Here is a 16,706-nt window from a genome sequence, read left to right as displayed (position 1 = left end):
GATGGGTGGCGGTGTTGACTGTGAGGGGACGAGGGGACGGGACTTCTGGGGGAGGAGTAACGCTCTGCCTGGGGTGGGTGGAGCTTGGAGAGAGGGGACCTGGTGGGCTTGGGTTTTGTGGTGGGGCCAGGGGGCCAGAGAGGGGCCCGGAGCTTGGGCGGGGTGTGGGTGGAGGGACGGAAGTGAGGGCACAGGACCGAATCTCCCCGTGCCCCTCCTTTCTGACCCTAAGTGCTCCCTCCCCAGGGGCCGTGGTGTGGGGGTAGAGCCCTGGTTCTGCTCCAGACTCCTCCCTCCCCAGAGGTGTGATGCCACAGGACCTCCTTCCTCCCTGCCCCGCCTCCCCCACGCTGGGCCTGCATGGAGTGGCAAGGGCGAGCCGGGACCCGCCTGCACAGGACACCTCTGCCGTGTGCACTGCAGGCGCCCCAGAGTCCCTTACCATCTCCCAGGGGGTTGACTGTGCACTTGGCGCCAGGCAGACCCCACGCTGAGCTCTTCACGTGCCGTTTCACTGGTCCTCACAACAGCTGAACAGAACGTGGGAGGCGTTATGCACATGGTACGAGGATGCAACGGAGGCGGGGGCTCCAGGGGCTCGCTCGACATCCCCAGCAGGTCGTCAGGATTTGTATCCAGTCATGAGTGACTCCTGCTTGCTGAGGCCTCCACCACTTACCAGCGAGGTGTCCTTGGGCAGGTCCCAACACCTCTCTGGGCCTCAGCATCCTCTGTCAGATGGGCATGAGGCTAGCGCGCACCTTCTGGGTTGTCCAGGGAAAAGGCGCAGGTGGGCAGGTGGCCGTCAGGTGACACTGACAGGAGCCCCGGCTCCCCCCTCATCCCTCTGGGCTCTGAGCAGCTTCCCCAGGTGGTGGTTTGGGTTTTCGCTCCAGCCTCAGACTTCCTTCCTTCCCCAGCCCCAGCCAGCCCCCGGATGTGGTGACAGAATCGATACTGTACCAACCTCAGCTGCCCCCAACAGCCCTTCACCAGCGAGGGGGGCTCACAGTGTGGCCCCCGACCCCAACAAGCCCTGCTGGTCTTGAACCTAGACAGGCAGGGTGGCACAGCCCTATTGGGGCGCCTGGGGAGCTCAACCAGACCTCGACCCCTCGAGGAAGGGAGTGGGGTGGGGGTGGGAGCGACTGACTGGCTGGACAAGTCATTTTGCCTCTCTGAGGGTTCAGCTTCCTGTATGTAAACGAAATGGTGGCCACTTTTTTATTATTAGCTGGGGAGGAGAAATCAAGTCTGAATGGCTCCTGAACCGGGCGGAAGAGGTGTTTTCCGACAGGCCTGGCACAGGAGGCTGTCCATGGATACTTGCTGGATGACAGAGTGAATGAACAGACCCACCCAGAGCCTGAGGTGCCCACCCCTTTATCTCTGCAAACTACAGTGACAGCCCCCATTTACCGAACTGCTGTGTTCCACGCACCATTACAGTCACAGGAGTCCCCACAAAGACCCTCTGGGGTAGCGTCCTATTACCATCCCATCTCACAGATGGACAAACAGGTTCAGAGAGGGGCAGCCACCCACCTGAAGTCACACAGAGAAAGACCCCCGCCCCCAGGAGAACAGTCGGCTCTCCATCTATGGACTATGCATGTGTGGTCCTCCCTGGTTGCCAGAGCCCTTCCAGGCGCCCCAGCCTTTGACGGGTGGCGAGGGCAGCTGGCGGAAGGAAGCTACACCCTTTCTCCAGCCGCCCCGTGCCTGCCGCTCCCCGCACAGGTAGCCCAGCCCGGCCCCTCGGGTTCGCTCCGTGCACCTTGCCCAGGGGCGCTGGAGACGGCCCCGAGGCCGGGACCTCTGCTCCTCGGGGCCATGGGTCCTCCCACCCGCGGAACGGGCTGGGGCGCGGCGCGGGCAGGAGGAGGCCGAGGCCGGAGGGCGAGCGGCCCCGACACCCCGTTTCCCTCCCTTCCCCTGCGGTGGGCGCCGGATGCAGGCCGGGCGAGACGGCCCCGTCCTTAAAGGGCCAGGCGCCTCCTCAGCCCCGGCCCGCGGCCCGGGGGGCTGAGGGGGGCTCGTCCCTCCCTCTCCAGCTCGGGGAAAAGTTAACTTTCTAGACTTGGGTGTGTTGGAGAGGAACCAGTCCCGCCCCCCCGCCCCGCATCTCCCACTGCAAACCCCGGGACACGCGCCAGGGACCTGCCACCCCCAATTTGGAGGCCCCGCGCCCGCCCTCCCCTTCCGCCCCCAGCCCCTCGGCAGGCTCCGCCCTCTCTGACGCCACCGAGGCTGGCGCTGATTGGCCGGCCGAGCCGTCGCTCCGGACACTTCCTTTTGGGCCGCCGCCGCCGAGTTAAACTTTGGAGGGGGAACCAGAGCCAGCGGCGCCCGGCGCCCGGCGCTGGGAGACCCTCCCTTGCCCCACCCCCACTGCTGCCGGGAACGCCCCCTTCTCCGCGGCCCCGGACCGAACTTTCCTCCAACTTCCGAGACCCGTGAGATTCCCTCCTTAGCACCCTGGCTCTTGGGATCCCTCTGCCGCATCCCCGGGCCCCTCAGATCCCTGGGATCCACTCGATCTCCGACTCAGAGACTCCTGCACTCCATCCCCAAGGTGTGGTGAATCCCTAGGGCCCTCTTCTTAATTGGATCCTCTTAGAGCCGCTGGATTCTGGGATCCCCCTGTTCCCTTTGTAATCCTTTCTCTCTCCAAGGGGCCTTTGGATCCTCGGCTTCCTTGATCCCTGTGACCCCGACCTACTAATTTTCTTCTTTGATTTCTTGGAATCTCTCAATCGCTGGGTCCCCCGCACCATTGACTTTCTCCTGTCTGAGCATCTGTGATCCCTTGATTCCCGAGCGTCTGATCCACTAGATTCCTTTTTCTCTGATTTCTCAGGCTCACGCCATCCTCGAATCCCCTCAACCTGCTAGATTTCTCTTCTCGGATCCCCGCGCTCCCTCCACCAGCTTACGACATCCCTCGGATCCAGTGACCCGGCTTCCCCAGCCTCCTCCAGCCGGATCCCGGGTGGGCTCCGGGCGGCCGGTCCCTGGCCTCCCCCCATGGCCGCCGCCCCCTCCCATTCCGCCGGGCTCCCGGGCTCTCCCGGGCCGGGGTCTCCTCCGCTCATCGGCGGCTTGGAGCTGCAGTCGCCGCCACCGCTGTTGCCTCAGGTCCCGGCCCCGGGCCCCGGGGTCTCCTTCCACATCCAGATCGGGCTGACCCGCGAGTTCGTGCTGTTGCCCACCGCCTCCGAGCTGGCCCATGTGAAGCAGCTGGCTTGCTCCATCGTGGACCAGAAGGTAAGGGCGTGGGTTCCTCCCACCGTGCTTGGGGAGAAGTCTAGAGGAGGGGGCGCTGGCAGAGGCCACCTGGAGCCTGGCGTAAGGGTTGGGGAGGAAGAGGGTGTAAGCCTCGGGCCACTGAGGGGTGGGCACTGGCCCCGAGTTGCCTCTTCACCCCACTACCCGTTTGAGGGAGGCCTGCGTAGGGGTGGGGTGCCCCAGAGGCCTCCCCAAATTGCGTGTCCCTGCCTGTTGTTGTTTTCTGCAGCAGGCAGGGAGGAAGGGAGGGGCCTGCCAGGTGTAGACGCGGCGAGGAAGGGGCAGCTGGGGGCAGCAGATGTGGGGGCACCTCCTTGCCCTGGCACATCCCTGACCTCCCATTTGGTGGAAACAGTAGAAATTGAAGCCGGGCTGGCCGAGGCGATCGGGTGACGTGTGTGTGTGCACGCGCGCGCGCCTGCGCTGGCTGCCCGGGGCAAGTGAGGTCTCGGAGCCCGATCTCTGCCCTCCCCCAGGGCGAAATGTGGGCAGCGGGGCCGGCACCTCGTCGGAACGCCCAGAGGCTCTGGGGACTCTGTCCCCTCTCCTAATCCCCGTGTCCCCACCCCCGAGGTCTGATGCTGGCCTGTTTTAACAGGTCTTCCCCAATCCCACCCCACTCTCAGCTTCAGACACCAGGGTCACCAGGTGGGGGGCTGGGGATCTTTGCAAGAGGGAATCAGGTGGATCCCAATGTTTGAATCCTAGCATGTTGAAAGTTAGAATAGTGGCCTTGTCTGCTGTTGAGATTCTAGACTGTAAAAATGTTAGACTATTAGAATTCTAAAGTGTTGGAATATGCAACTGCTGGGTAATTGAACGCCTCTGATATTAAACTGTTCAAACGTTAGAATTCTAGGTTGTTGAAATACTAAAACATTAAAATGTTGGAATATTAGGTTCCTGGGTTGTTGGAATCCTAGAGTGTTAGAATGTTAGAATTTGGGGATGCTGGCTTATTGAAATCCTTCAATGCTAAGAAACTCCAATATTCCTAGAATCCTAGTTTGTCAGATTCGTAGAACAATAAAATATTAGACTACTGCTCATCTGCGTTGTTGAAATCCTAAAACGTGTAATGAGAATATGTTGGGGTCTGGAATGTAGAATCCTGCAATGGGACCATGCGGGAATCCCCAAATATCCAAATTCCAGAAGCTTCTCAGACTCCTGGAAATGAATTCTTTGGGCTTCAGAGAAACATGGGGAACTGGGCCAACTCCCCCACTTCACAGACAAGGAAACTGAGGCTGAGAGAAAGACCTCCCAGGCAGTCAGGGCCCAGGGAGTCCTGGTCGCTGTGGACCCTCTCCCGGCAGGCGAGAACACATAGGGCTGCCTTCGCCCCCCCAAACCCCGAAACTAGCAGGCCCAGCTTTCAGGCCCAGCTCAGCCTGCTCCTTGGGAAAGCAGGCTGGGGGGAGGGCAGAGTGTCCCCTGGGTGACATTCTTTGTCCCATGCTCAGATCTTCAGCCCACCTCCTCAGGCCTCCCCTCCCATCCCCCCCCCCCCACCGCATCCCCCCCTTTTTATTTTCTATCCTCTCCTTCCAGGTGTGGAATGGCCTCTTTTTTTCCTTCCAGCTGCCCCACCTGGGCAGTTTCACTTTCTGTTCTACCGGGTTTCATTTCCTGCCCCCCCAAGCTGGGGACCGGTACACCTGGGTCCTTTGGGCATTGAGTGGGGGGCACCTTCCCTACCTCCAGCTCCCGCCTTCCCCCCTCCGCGCCCCGGGAGTCCTAAGTCCCCTCCTTTCAGCTCCCCCCGCCCCACTGCTGGGCCTGGAGCCAGGTAACGAGGACAACAATAGATCCAGGAAGGAAGCTGGTTGGTGTGTGTGGGGTTGCATCAAGGAGGGGGGTGCTCATCAGCCGCCCCCCTCACCCCGGGCTCCGGAAAATTCTAGGTGCCCACTCTCCTTTCCACCCCGGTTGGCCAGTCCAGCCATCACGCTCTGGCTGTCGCTCGCTCTCGGCACACCTGGGGCCCTGGCACCCTGCCGGGCTCCAGCTGGGCTTGGGAGGGAGCAGGCAGGAAGCGAGGGGTCTCCGAGTTTCCGGGGGAAACAGCCGGCCCTGCCCTGGGAGGGTTTCAGACCGCTGCTGCAGGCGCTCTGAGCCCTTCTCGTCACCACCTCCCTCTCCCGCCCCTCAGTTCCCCGAGTGCGGCTTCTACGGCCTTTACGACAAGATTCTGCTCTTCAAACATGACCCCACGTCGGCTAACCTCCTGCAGCTCGTGCGCTCGGCGGGAGACATCCAGGAGGGCGATCTGGTGGAGGTGGTGCTGTCGGGTGAGCGGCCGAGGCCCCGCCCAGGGGCGGAGCTTCGAGCGGAGGCGGGGCATCTGGAGGAGGGGGAGGGGAGAAGGGCCCAGAAACTCGCTTCTTCAAGTCAGGGGCCAGCGGTTCTCAGCCCTGGCTGCAAATTAAAGTCACCTCGGGAGCTTTTACAAACTCCCGGCCCGGAATGGGTAAATATATTGCGGGGCATGGGCAGCGTGGAATTCGCACAGCCCTGTTGTGCAGCATCAGTGGTCCATGGCGATGCGGACGAATCTCGCAAACTAACGCTGAGAGACAGCAGTTAGACCTCAGGATCTACAGAGCATCCTTCCGTGTATGAAGCGCAAAGACGATGCGTTTACTCTACGGCGTTAGAAGCCAGGAGAGTGGGTGCCTTTGCGGAAGGTGGAGTCTGGGGGCGCAGCCCGAGCCAGCTTTGCGGGAACTGGATACGCTTCCGTTTATCCATCAGGATGCTGGGGACACGGTGTGCCCAGTCTGACAGTTCGCTGAGCGGGGCACTTCTGATGTGTCCGTTTCTAGACATGTTATACTTTGATATAAAGTTAAAAATGGTCTGATGCCCAGGGCTCCCCCCAAGGAGATCAGACTGTCAGGGAGAGGAAACCTGGGCTCCTGTGTTTGCAGCCAGAATCTAGGACACCCACTGGCCATTCCCACTTTCTAGATGCACAAGCTCTCAGCACCTGAGACGAGTCTATAGCCCTCGGTTCCTTCCGGGGTGGGAGGCGGGGGAGGGATCTGCCTTATTCACGGCTGTATTCCCTCCCCACCCCACCCCCCAACCCCCCCCCCACACCCCCCCCCCCCCCCCGCCCCGGCCCCCTTGCATGCTCAGTAAAATGTGGTGAATGGATGGATGACAATTAGAAGTTTGGATTTATGCATTGCGGTTTTAGATACCCTGGCAACTCTTGGATTTTCGTCTTCATCCTGGTCTCTCCCCTAAACCCAAGTCTTGTCCACCTAGCTGTCTCCCTCATCCTTGGCGTCTCTGGGCCTCTCAGATATGGCCTCTCCATGACAGACATCTTGATTTTCGCCTTCTGAACCTGCTCTCCCCGCCATCTTCTCCGTTTCAGTGAAGGGCATCGCCATTCACTCAGGCGCTCCTGCCCTCAACCTTGGGGCATCCTTGATTCCTCTTTTTCTCTCACTCCTTTGCTTGATCCATCATCAAACCTATTGGTCCTACCTTCAGTGAACATCCTGAATCTACTTCTTACTACCTCTGCTCATCCAAGCCACCATCACCTCCTGCCTAGACTAAAGCAGTAGCACCCAAGTCAGATCATGGCACTCCACTGCTCTGAATTCTCCCATGGCTCCCCATTACCCTTGGAGTAAAACACAAACTCCTCAAAATGGCCTCAAGGCTATTCATGACCTGACCTCTTCCAGTTCCCCGAATTCATTCTTAGCACTGTCCTCCTGACTTTCTTTGTTCCAGCTGTGCTTGCCTGCCCTCTGTACTGTAAACAAACTAAGCTCCCTCCCAACTCAGGGCCTTTGCACTTGCTGTTCTTGATGCCTGGCATGCTTCCCCGCCCATCTCCTCATAGCTAGTTCCTTCTTGTTATTTGGATCTCAGCTTAAATGCCATTTCCTCCATTGTCTGGCATTTCCTTGTTTATTTATGTGTTTATGTTTCTTGTCTGTCTCCCCAAAAGATGTCCACTCCCCAAGAGTTGGGTGTAAATCTGTTTTGTTCATAGCTTTATTCTGAATGTGTCAACAGTGCTTGGCACAGCGAGTCCTCTGTCTGTTGTATAATACTAAGAAAAATAGCTTAATATTAGACTGAAATTTTTTTGGGGGGGGGAAGAGGAACGAGACTTCACTTCAAAATGAAATGTTTAAAATAATGGCTAACATTTAGTAAGCCCTTTCTATGTACCAGGCACTGTTTTAAGGATTTTCCACATACTCATTTAACCCTTAAAAAGGAATCTCTAAGGAGGTGCTGGTATGATACTGGGCGTGGTCTTTCCTAGACACCTGTGCGGCTCATTCCCTTACCTCCTGAAGGAGGCCTTTGCCTTCACGTCACCTCCTCCAGGAGGCCTTCCCTGCCACCTCTTTAAAAGTGTACCTCTTGCACCTTCCGTTTCTCCCTTCCCTGCTTACTTTTCCTCCTAAGCACTTACTGACTTCTAACCTGCTGTATATTTTATTACGTAAACATTTCAGAGAGGCAGTGAGTCCACTGCTGAAAGCCTGAACTCTCGAGCCACAGGGGCCTGGGTTCAAATGCAAGTTCTGTGACTTGCTGGCTGTGTGACCTTGGGCAAGTTGCTTAACCTGTCTGTGCTGCAGTCTCCTCCTCTAGAAAGCGAGCAGAACAACAGGATGTACCTCACAGGGGCTCTTGAGAGGGCTAAATTCGTTAGTATTTTAAAGTACTTAGAGCAGTGCCTGGCACAGAGTAACTGCTAGATTGGGTGAGTGTTAAATAAGAATATTTATGGTATTTGTCCGTGTCCCTCACTAGAGGCCAGGCAGGGATTTTCTCTGTTTTGCTCCATGTGGTGTCCCTACTGCCTGGAACGACACTGAGTAAATATTTGTGGAATTTCCATTTTAAAGATGAGAAAACTAGAATACACAGGTGTTTGTGTTTTTCTGTTGGTGCTCAGGCTCCACCCCAGACCAAGGAGATCAGAAACTCCAAGGGTGGGACCCAGGCATTTATATTATTTTTATTTAAAAATTTTTAATTGTGAAATATACTTAAGATTACCATCTTAGCCTTTTTTTTTGGTTAAGATTTAAAAAAATTTTTCCTTTTTCTCCCCAAAGCCCCCAGGTGCCTAGTTGTGTATTTTCAGTTGTGGGTCCTTCTGGTTGTGGCATGTGGGACGCCGCCTCAGCGTGGCCTGATGAGCGGCGCCATGAAACCCTGGGCCACTCAAGGGGAGCGGATGAACTTAACTACTCCGCCAGGGCCGGCCCCCACCTTAGCCATTTTTAAGTCTGCTGTTCAGTAGTGTTCGTTACATTCACATTGTCGTGCAACCAATCTCCTTGCACCTTGCAAAGCGGAGACTGCATCCCCATTCGACGCCTCCCCACCCGCCTCCCCCCTGTCTCCAGCACGGCTGTTTTGCCCAGTAGTGGAGATGTGATTTGAACCCATGAAGTATGCGGGTGAATGCAGGCAGGACAGCGCCAGCCTTGCAGCTTGGGGGCTGTGAGAAACACGGGAGTGCGGGGCGGGACAGCCTCTGCCGCCCCGACTCCACCATCTGCCCCTCCCTGCAGCTTCGGCCACCTTCGAGGACTTCCAGATCCGCCCGCACGCCCTCACGGTGCACTCCTACCGGGCGCCCGCCTTCTGCGATCACTGCGGGGAGATGCTCTTTGGCCTGGTGCGCCAGGGCCTCAAGTGTGACGGTGAGAGGGAAGGGGCGGGGGGCGGGGCCACGAGATAGGCGCGGGCAGGGGGCGTGGCCTTGGAGGCGGGGCTTGGAGAAGGAAGGACCCAGAGGAAGGGCTTGGGGGAGGAGCTGGAGGCGGGGGCAGGGGCGGAGCTTGGGCGGAGGGCGGGGCCTGGGTGGGGCTCAGGGCCGGGAGGCGGAGCCTAGGGGGTGGGGCTTGGAGAGAGACGAACCAGAGGCAGAGCTTGGGGGAGGAGCTGGAGGCGTGCTCAGGGGGCGTGGCCTGGGTGGGGCTCAGCTTTGGGGGTGGAGCCTGGGAGGTGGAGCTCCGAGGGAGAAGTAAAGGGCGGAGCTTGGGGAGGTAAGAGCCCAGAGGCAGGGCTTGGGGGAGGAGTTGGAGGTGGGGCGGGAGGCGGGGCCTGGGTGGGGCTCAGGGCCGGGAGGCGGAGCATAGGGGGCGGGGCAGGGCTTGGAGGAGGAGCTAGAATCGTGGCAGGGGCATGGCTTTGGTGGGGCGGGGCCTGGGTGGGGCTCAGCTCCGGAGGTGGGGCTCCGAGGGAGAGGTAAAGGGCGGAGCTTGGGGAAGAAAAAGCGGGATGCCCAGGGAAGAAGGCGGAGACTTTATCAGTGAGGGCTCAATCCCGGATATAGAGCCAGTCGGAGGTATACATATTAAGGGATTTTTGGAAGGCATTGGCTTACAGGATTGTAGAGGCTGGCCAGGCAGCTCTGAAGTCTGTCCGACCGCCCGTCAGGAAGGCGCAGGCTGGAACTCACAGGCGGGAGCTGAAGCTGCTCTCCACAGGCAGAATTTCTTCATCCGGGAAGTCTCAGCTCTGCTTTCTAAACCTTTCAACTGATTGAAACAGGCCCACCCAGATTAACCAGGACAGTCGCCCTCTCTTAGAGTCACCTGACTGCGGACTTGAATCGCATCTACAAAATCCTTCTACAAGCAGCACCTACATGAGTGTTTCAATAACTGGGGATGCTGGCCTAGCCACGTGGACACGTGAAGCTGACCGTCAGAGTCCACCCCTGTCACCTTAGCATGTCCATCTCCTGGGGCCGCCAGAACAAAACACTGCAGGCTGAGAGGCTTAAGCAACAGACACTTATTTCTCACAATTGCAGAGGCTGGAAAGGTTACGATTAAGGTTCCGACAGGGTTCGGTTCCTGGTGAGAACCCTCTTCCTGGTTTGCAGATGGCTGCCATCGCACAGTGTCCTCACGTGGTGTGTGGAGAGACAGCGATTTCTGAAGGGTCTTCCTTTTATAAGGACCCCAGACACATCAGATCAGGGCCCACCCTTATGGCCTCATTTAACTTTAATTACCTCTTATTGGTTTCTTTTAGATATTTCTTTTTTTTTTAAAGATTGGCACCTGAGCTAACAACTGTTGTCAATCTGTTTTTTTTCCTTTTCCTCCCCAAATCCCCTCAGTACATAGTTATATATTTCAGTTGTGGGTCCTTCTAGTTGTGGCATGTGGGATGCCGCCTCAGCGTGGCCTGACAAGCGGTGCCATGTCCGTGCCCAGGATCCGAACCAGTGAAACTCTGGGCTGCCAAAGTGGAGTGTGCGAACTTAACCACTCGGCCACGGGGCTGGCCCCTTAATTACCTCTTAAAGACCCCGTCTCCAAATCCAGTTACACTGCGGGTTAGAGCGTCAACATATGCATTTGGGGGAGTGGACACAAATGTTCACTCTGTGACAGGCACCCAGACACATTGCCTTAAATCAGACTTAAAAACCATAGGCAGGATGTCTCAAGGTTAGGATCTGCTGGTCCATGGTTCTCATCTTTTTTTTTTTTTTTAAAGATTCTATTTTTTCCGTTTTCTCCCCAAAGCCCCCCGGTATATAGTTGTATATTCTTCGTTGTGGGTCCTTCTAGTTGTGGCATGTGCGATGCCACCTCAGTGTGGTTTAATGAGCAGTGCCATGTCCGCACCCAGGATTCGAACCAATGAAACACTGGGCCGCCTGCAGCGGAGCGTGTGAACTTAACCACACAGCCACGGGGCCAGTCCCCTACGGTTCCCATCTTTGATGCGTCTGAGAATGTTGAGACCTCGCCCCGCCTGAAGATGAAGGCCACACCCCCGCCTTGGCTATGCTCTGCACACAGCAGGTGAGGACTGTCCATTCTTCCATGAGGATCTGCACCTCCGCTGTTTGTTCAGTGTGCCCTGCAGTTAGAGGCATATTCTCGGATGTCTCAGTGTCTAAGGATCTCCAGCTTCATGGCTATCGTGCTTCTATGGAAATCCAGAGTCTTGGATACCCATGTTCCGGAGGACCTGTCTCATCAACTAGGATTATTAGCATGCAGCCTTAAATCTACTTGTGGCATTATTTAAGGACTGTTGGGATAATAGCCATGGCAGGCCTGCAGAAAACTGATGCAGTGCATTCAAAGCTGCCATCAGTATGGCCATCATTCACACACCGTGTCCAGCTCCCGAGGTCTTGGCCTGTGTAACCTTGGTCATGGCACAACCCTGGTGTCATCAAATTCTAAAGGGCATTCTTCACACGGACTTCACTGGCCCAGCATCACGGATGATGGAGTTTAACTTCCCCTTGATACTCCCACTGGGACTCATGGAAGAGATTCTGAAATTCCATGAAGCATGTGAGTGATTAAAGGCCAGAACTGGGAAGTGGTTTCTGGATGCAAAGACCATTTGCCGTGCTGAAGCTCTTCTCGCAGCGCCCGTGGGGGTCCTCAGACTTTGCCTCGGCAGCATTACACCCAGCATCCAAGCCAGTGCCTCTGATGAGGAAGTGCTGGGCCGGAAAGGCTGCCACAGGCGGGCGACCCGAAGGCTCCATGCAGCGTTCTGAACACAGCTTCCGAACGCTGGAGGAACGTTCTTCGCTCCAGAACAAAGAGCGATCCTGGAACCATTTGGAATCCCCGGAGAGGTATTGGAGCAAGGATTCAGGAAATCCAGTAGGAAAGGACAAGCTGAGCCTGATTCTTTCATAGACGAGGATTAAAAGAAGAAACAACGAAATTAACAGTCATACTGCCACCTGCTATAATAGCATCCTGAGCGGAACCCAAACCACGCTAGCCCTTCCCCAGAAGACGATGCGTCCTTGGCTGCTCTTCCATCTTCTCCTTCGATATCCTGTAACTTAAATACCACGAAACAGTTAATTATTTATTAATATCCTTTATTAGGTGATAAGGGGATAGAAGAGGAAAGAAAACAAAAGTATTTGCCACACACACACACATATTCATTACAAAAGAAGGAAGAAATTCTCCTAACTCATTTCTGCAACTGGTCACGTGGCTGTGGCTTCCTCCCTCGGCGGCCCAGTCCGTCTTCCCTTTGTCCTCAGCAGGCGCGTCGCCTGCTCCCCGTGCGTTGCCTGCTGGAGTCCTCTGGGCCCTTAGCAGTTCTGCCTGAATTGGTTTTTTTCGTAGTTTGACGTTAATCACACTCCTGAGGCGTCCTGAGGGATCTGCTGTCTCCCAGATCTCCAGAAAAGGAGGGGGGGCGCGGGGCGGGTGGAGCTTTCGAGCCCGGGCGGGTGGAGGCTGTGTCTCTGACCGTCTGGCGCCCCCCGCAGGCTGCGGACTGAACTACCACAAACGCTGCGCCTTCAGCATCCCCAACAACTGCAGCGGGGCCCGCAAGCGGCGCCTGTCGTCCACGTCTCTGGCCAGTGGCCACTCGGTGCGCCTCGGCACCTCTGAGTCCCTGCCCTGCACGGCTGAGGAGCTGGTGAGGGGCTGGGGAGGGGGACAGGTTGGTGGCCGGGGGGTGGCGGGGCCCAGGACGAGCGACAAGGCACTGATGTTCTCCTTCCACTCTTGCTGACCGGTAGAACCGGAGCACCACCGAGCTCCTGCCTCGCCGCCCCCACTCATCGTCCTCCTCCTCCTCCGCCTCATCCTACACCGGCCGCCCCATCGAGCTGGACAAGATGCTGCTCTCCAAGGTCAAGGTGCCACATACCTTCCTCATCCACAGCTACACGCGGCCCACCGTGTGCCAGGCCTGCAAGAAACTTCTCAAGGGTCTCTTCCGCCAGGGCCTGCAGTGTAAAGGTCAGCGGGGGCCCCCACGGGTGGCGCGGGGGACAGACAGGGTCAGAGCGCCCCCCACACATGCTCAGAGGCTGAGGATCCCAGCTGGGCCTGTGGAGGGACACAGAATCTCAGTATTCTGATCCTCAGGAGCACCGGGCCTCAGAAAGGGAGGGCCCTGAATCCTGGGGTTCTAGAACCATTGGAACTCTGGAATCCTAGAACCTCGGTCATTAGAACCTTGGAATCCTGGAACCTTAGAAATTTAGATTCATAAGACACTTGGCATGGAATTCTTTTTTTTTTTTTAAGATTTTTTTTTTCCTTTTTCTCCCAAAGCCCCCTGGTACATAGTTGTGTACTTTTAGTTGTAGGTCCTTCTAGTTGTGGCATGTGGGACGCCGCCTCAGCGTGGCTTGATGGGCAGTGCCATGTCCGCGCCCAGGATGTGAACTGGCGAAACCCTGGGCTGCCAAAGCAGAGCACACGAACTTAACCACTCGGCCATGGGGCCGGCCCCGGCACAGAATTCTAAGACTGTAGTACTTGAGAATTCTAGAATCATAGAACCTTAGAAATAGGATTCAAGAATTCTGGGTTGTAGGGGGCCGGCCTGGTGGCACAGTGGCTAAGTGTGCACGTTCTGCTTTGGCGGCCCGGGGTAAGCCAGTTCGGATCCCAGGTGTGGGCATGGCACTGCTTGGCAAGCCATGCTGTGGGAGGCGTCCCACATATAAAGTAGAGGAAGATGGGCATGGATGTTAGCTCAGGGCCAGTCTTCCTCAGCAAAAAGAGGAGGATTGGCAGCAGATGTTAGCTCAGGACTAATCTTCCTCAAAAAAAAAAAAAAAGAATTCTGGGTTGTAGGATTCAGCGAAAAGAACCATAGAACTTTAGACTCTTAGAACTACAAATTATAGATTCTCAGAATATTAGAACTTTAGAACCATAGGATTTGAGAATAATAGAAGCCTAGAAGCATCAAATTCGAGTTTTAGAAGTCTAGAATTATATAAACTTGGAAGCATGGAATCTTAGAGTCCTAGAAATCTAGAACTCCAGAACTTTGAATGATCCAATTCTAGAATGTCGGAACTCTAGATCCATAAGAACTTAGAGCCATCCAATTCTAGAATTCATTGGAACAAGCAGGTTCTAGAATCTTAGATGTCTAGAGCTAAGGAACCATAGAAACATTGTGTTAGAATCTTGGACATAGAGAATCCTAGAACCTTGGAATCATCAGCTTCTGGAGGTTGAGAAGTCACAGAATTCTAGAGTTTAGATATAGAAAACCCTAAAACCTGGGACATCAAGGAGTCTTAACAGCCTAGAATCATAGAACAGTACTCTCATGGGTGTGTAGAGTTCTAGAAACTTAGACATCAAACCTAGCGTCTTAGAAATCTAGAATCACAGAGCCTTAGAAAAAAGGTTTTCATCAAATTCTAAAGTCTTTGATGGACAGCATCCTGGAAGCTTGGAATCATCCAACTCTAGAGCAGTGGTTCTCACCAGGGACAGTTTTGCCTACCCCCTCGCAGGGGATGTTGGGAGACATCGTGTTTGCCATGTGAGGGCGAGGCTACTGGCGTCTAGTGGGTGGAGGTCAGAGAGGCTGCTAACCGTTCTGTGATGCACAGAACAGCTCTCCACGAGAAGGAATTATCCGGCCCAGAACGTTCATAGTGCCACAGGTTGAGGAAGCCTGCCGTCGAGTGTTCAAAGTCTGGAATCATAGAACGTTAGACCCCATTACATTCTAGAATTTTAGGGGTCTAGGGTAATGGATATTTACGCGGTTTGAACTTTAGTCCCTTAGAGTCCTAGGGTTTTAGAGCCACAGACACTCACCTGGCCCTACTGTTTAATCCAGCGTCTCCATAATTGGGGAAATGGGCTCAAGGCTCAAGGAGGGGACGACCAGGGAAGGGTCGGCTGGGTTCCCTGCCGCGAACAGCAAGAGCAGGCCCTTTGGAGCCTGGGAGTCCGGAGTCCAGATTCAGCCCTTGCAGGTGACTTCTCCCCCTGACACCTGTCTCCTTGTTCCCTGTCCCCCTGCCAGACTGCAAGTTTAACTGTCACAAACGCTGTGCCACCCGCGTCCCTAATGACTGCTTAGGGGAGGCGCTCATCAACGGAGGTAAGAGGCCGGGGGCCGAGCGGGAAGCGGGCGGGGGCAGGACCGGGGGAAGGCCCCTCTGATGTCCCTGTCGCTCCAGATGTGCCGATGGAGGAGGCAACTGATTTCAGTGAGGCCGACAAGAGCGCCCTCATGGATGAGCCCGACGACGCCGGTGTCATCCCAGGCTCCCACTCGGAGAGCGCCCTCCACGCCAGTGAAGAGGACGAGGGCGAGGGAGCCAAGGCACAGAGGTACCCGGGGCCCTCCCCGTCTCACAGCGGGTGGACGCCCCCTCGACTTGTAAATTTCCCAGGCTCCCAAGGTGGACCTGCTTCAGCACCCACACTTTATTTCTGAATGTAACCTTTTTTCCTGATTTACATTTTTTAAAATTTTTCATCGAAGCCTATTTTAATTTATATTGTATTTCTGAGGATGCCACTGGAGTCAGTTTCGGGTGGGTCCTTTCAGAAACAGTCTGCATTGCAAAGCGACAGTACAGAGAGTGAGTGAGAACATGGACTCTGCAACCCTGTGTGGCCTTAGGCAGGAGATTAGCCTCTCTGGGCCTTGGCTTCCTCATCAGTAAAAGGGGGATTATGGGGTTAGTGTGAGGAGGAAATGGATGAATACAATTTAAGTACCTAAAACAGTGCCTGGTATGCAGTAAGTGTCAAATAGTGTTCGCTCTTATCACAGAGCACTAAATCTTAGAAAGGAAGGGAAAATGTCCATTTCTTTCACCCATTTTGTCCTCAGATTCACTTAGATGGCTTTAAACAAGTCCCTTCCCCTTTGGGTACCTCTGTCTTCCCGTCTGTAAAATGGGGACGGAAGGACATTCCCCAAGGACCCGACGGGCAATGGCTTTCTTCTGGCATGGAAGCTCTGAAAAAGAATACTAACTTTTACTTAATGCCTCATTTTAAATTATTAATATTAAATTAAATTAAGTGGAATTCCCATTTCTTCACCTCCACCAGCCTGTGAGCTCCAGGGCTGGAGGGCGAGGAGATGTGTCTGTTTTCCGAGTGCCCAGGATGGGGCCTGGCTTCAGACAGGGGTGTGGAAGGTCAGGTCCCCCTTCCTGGAGGGGCAGGAAGACAGCAGGGCCCTGGGGGCGCTGGGGGCTGACAGCCGGGACAGCCAGGCCTAGGTCCCAGCTCCGCCACTTAAACTGCTGGTCACGTTGCCATGTGCCTCAGTTTCCCCTGGGGCGCTGATGGCACCTGCCTCACGGAGATTGTGTGAATTCCCTTAGATCCTGCAGGTGAAGCTCTTGCTGAGTTATATGTAACCGCATAAGGTATTACATAAATGTGCATGTATTGAGGGGAGAGGCTCAAAAATATTTTAATAATGAGTGCCTGATTTATAAAAATAATCTTGGGCTGTGGAGCGCGTCCATTGAAGCATTTGTTCTTGAACTCAATCCTTCGCATGAGGGTCATTATCCCCATTTCTAGGTGAGAAGAGTGAGGCTCAGGGGCTTTGCCCAGTAATGAATAAGAGAGAGGAGCTGAGCCCGCACCCCAGAGGCCAGGACAGCATAAACA

The 16,706-nt window shown here is 55.5% G+C and overlaps 1 protein-coding gene across 1 annotated transcript in view; it reads left to right on the top strand.

The window, feature by feature from the left end:
• Positions 1 to 2,255: 2,255 nt before the first annotated feature.
• The window catches only part of PRKD2 (protein kinase D2), a 31,528-nt gene continuing 17,077 nt past the window's right edge, over positions 2,256 to 16,706 (top strand). Inside the window, exons 1-8 of the mRNA XM_044759295.2 lie at positions 2,256 to 2,575; positions 2,861 to 3,267; positions 5,444 to 5,582; positions 8,856 to 8,987; positions 12,566 to 12,720; positions 12,824 to 13,046; positions 15,091 to 15,168; positions 15,248 to 15,401. Coding sequence (XP_044615230.1) covers positions 3,028 to 3,267; positions 5,444 to 5,582; positions 8,856 to 8,987; positions 12,566 to 12,720; positions 12,824 to 13,046; positions 15,091 to 15,168; positions 15,248 to 15,401 — 1,121 coding nt within the window. The 5' untranslated portion in view covers positions 2,256 to 2,575; positions 2,861 to 3,027. The remainder of the gene's footprint in view (positions 2,576 to 2,860; positions 3,268 to 5,443; positions 5,583 to 8,855; positions 8,988 to 12,565; positions 12,721 to 12,823; positions 13,047 to 15,090; positions 15,169 to 15,247; positions 15,402 to 16,706) is intronic.

Source organism: Equus asinus, chromosome 26 (assembly GCF_041296235.1).
Source record: "Equus asinus isolate D_3611 breed Donkey chromosome 26, EquAss-T2T_v2, whole genome shotgun sequence".
Classification (NCBI taxonomy): Eukaryota; Metazoa; Chordata; class Mammalia; order Perissodactyla; family Equidae; genus Equus; species Equus asinus.
Note: the sequence above shows the minus strand (reverse complement) of the source record. Positions and strands in the feature narration are given on the sequence as shown.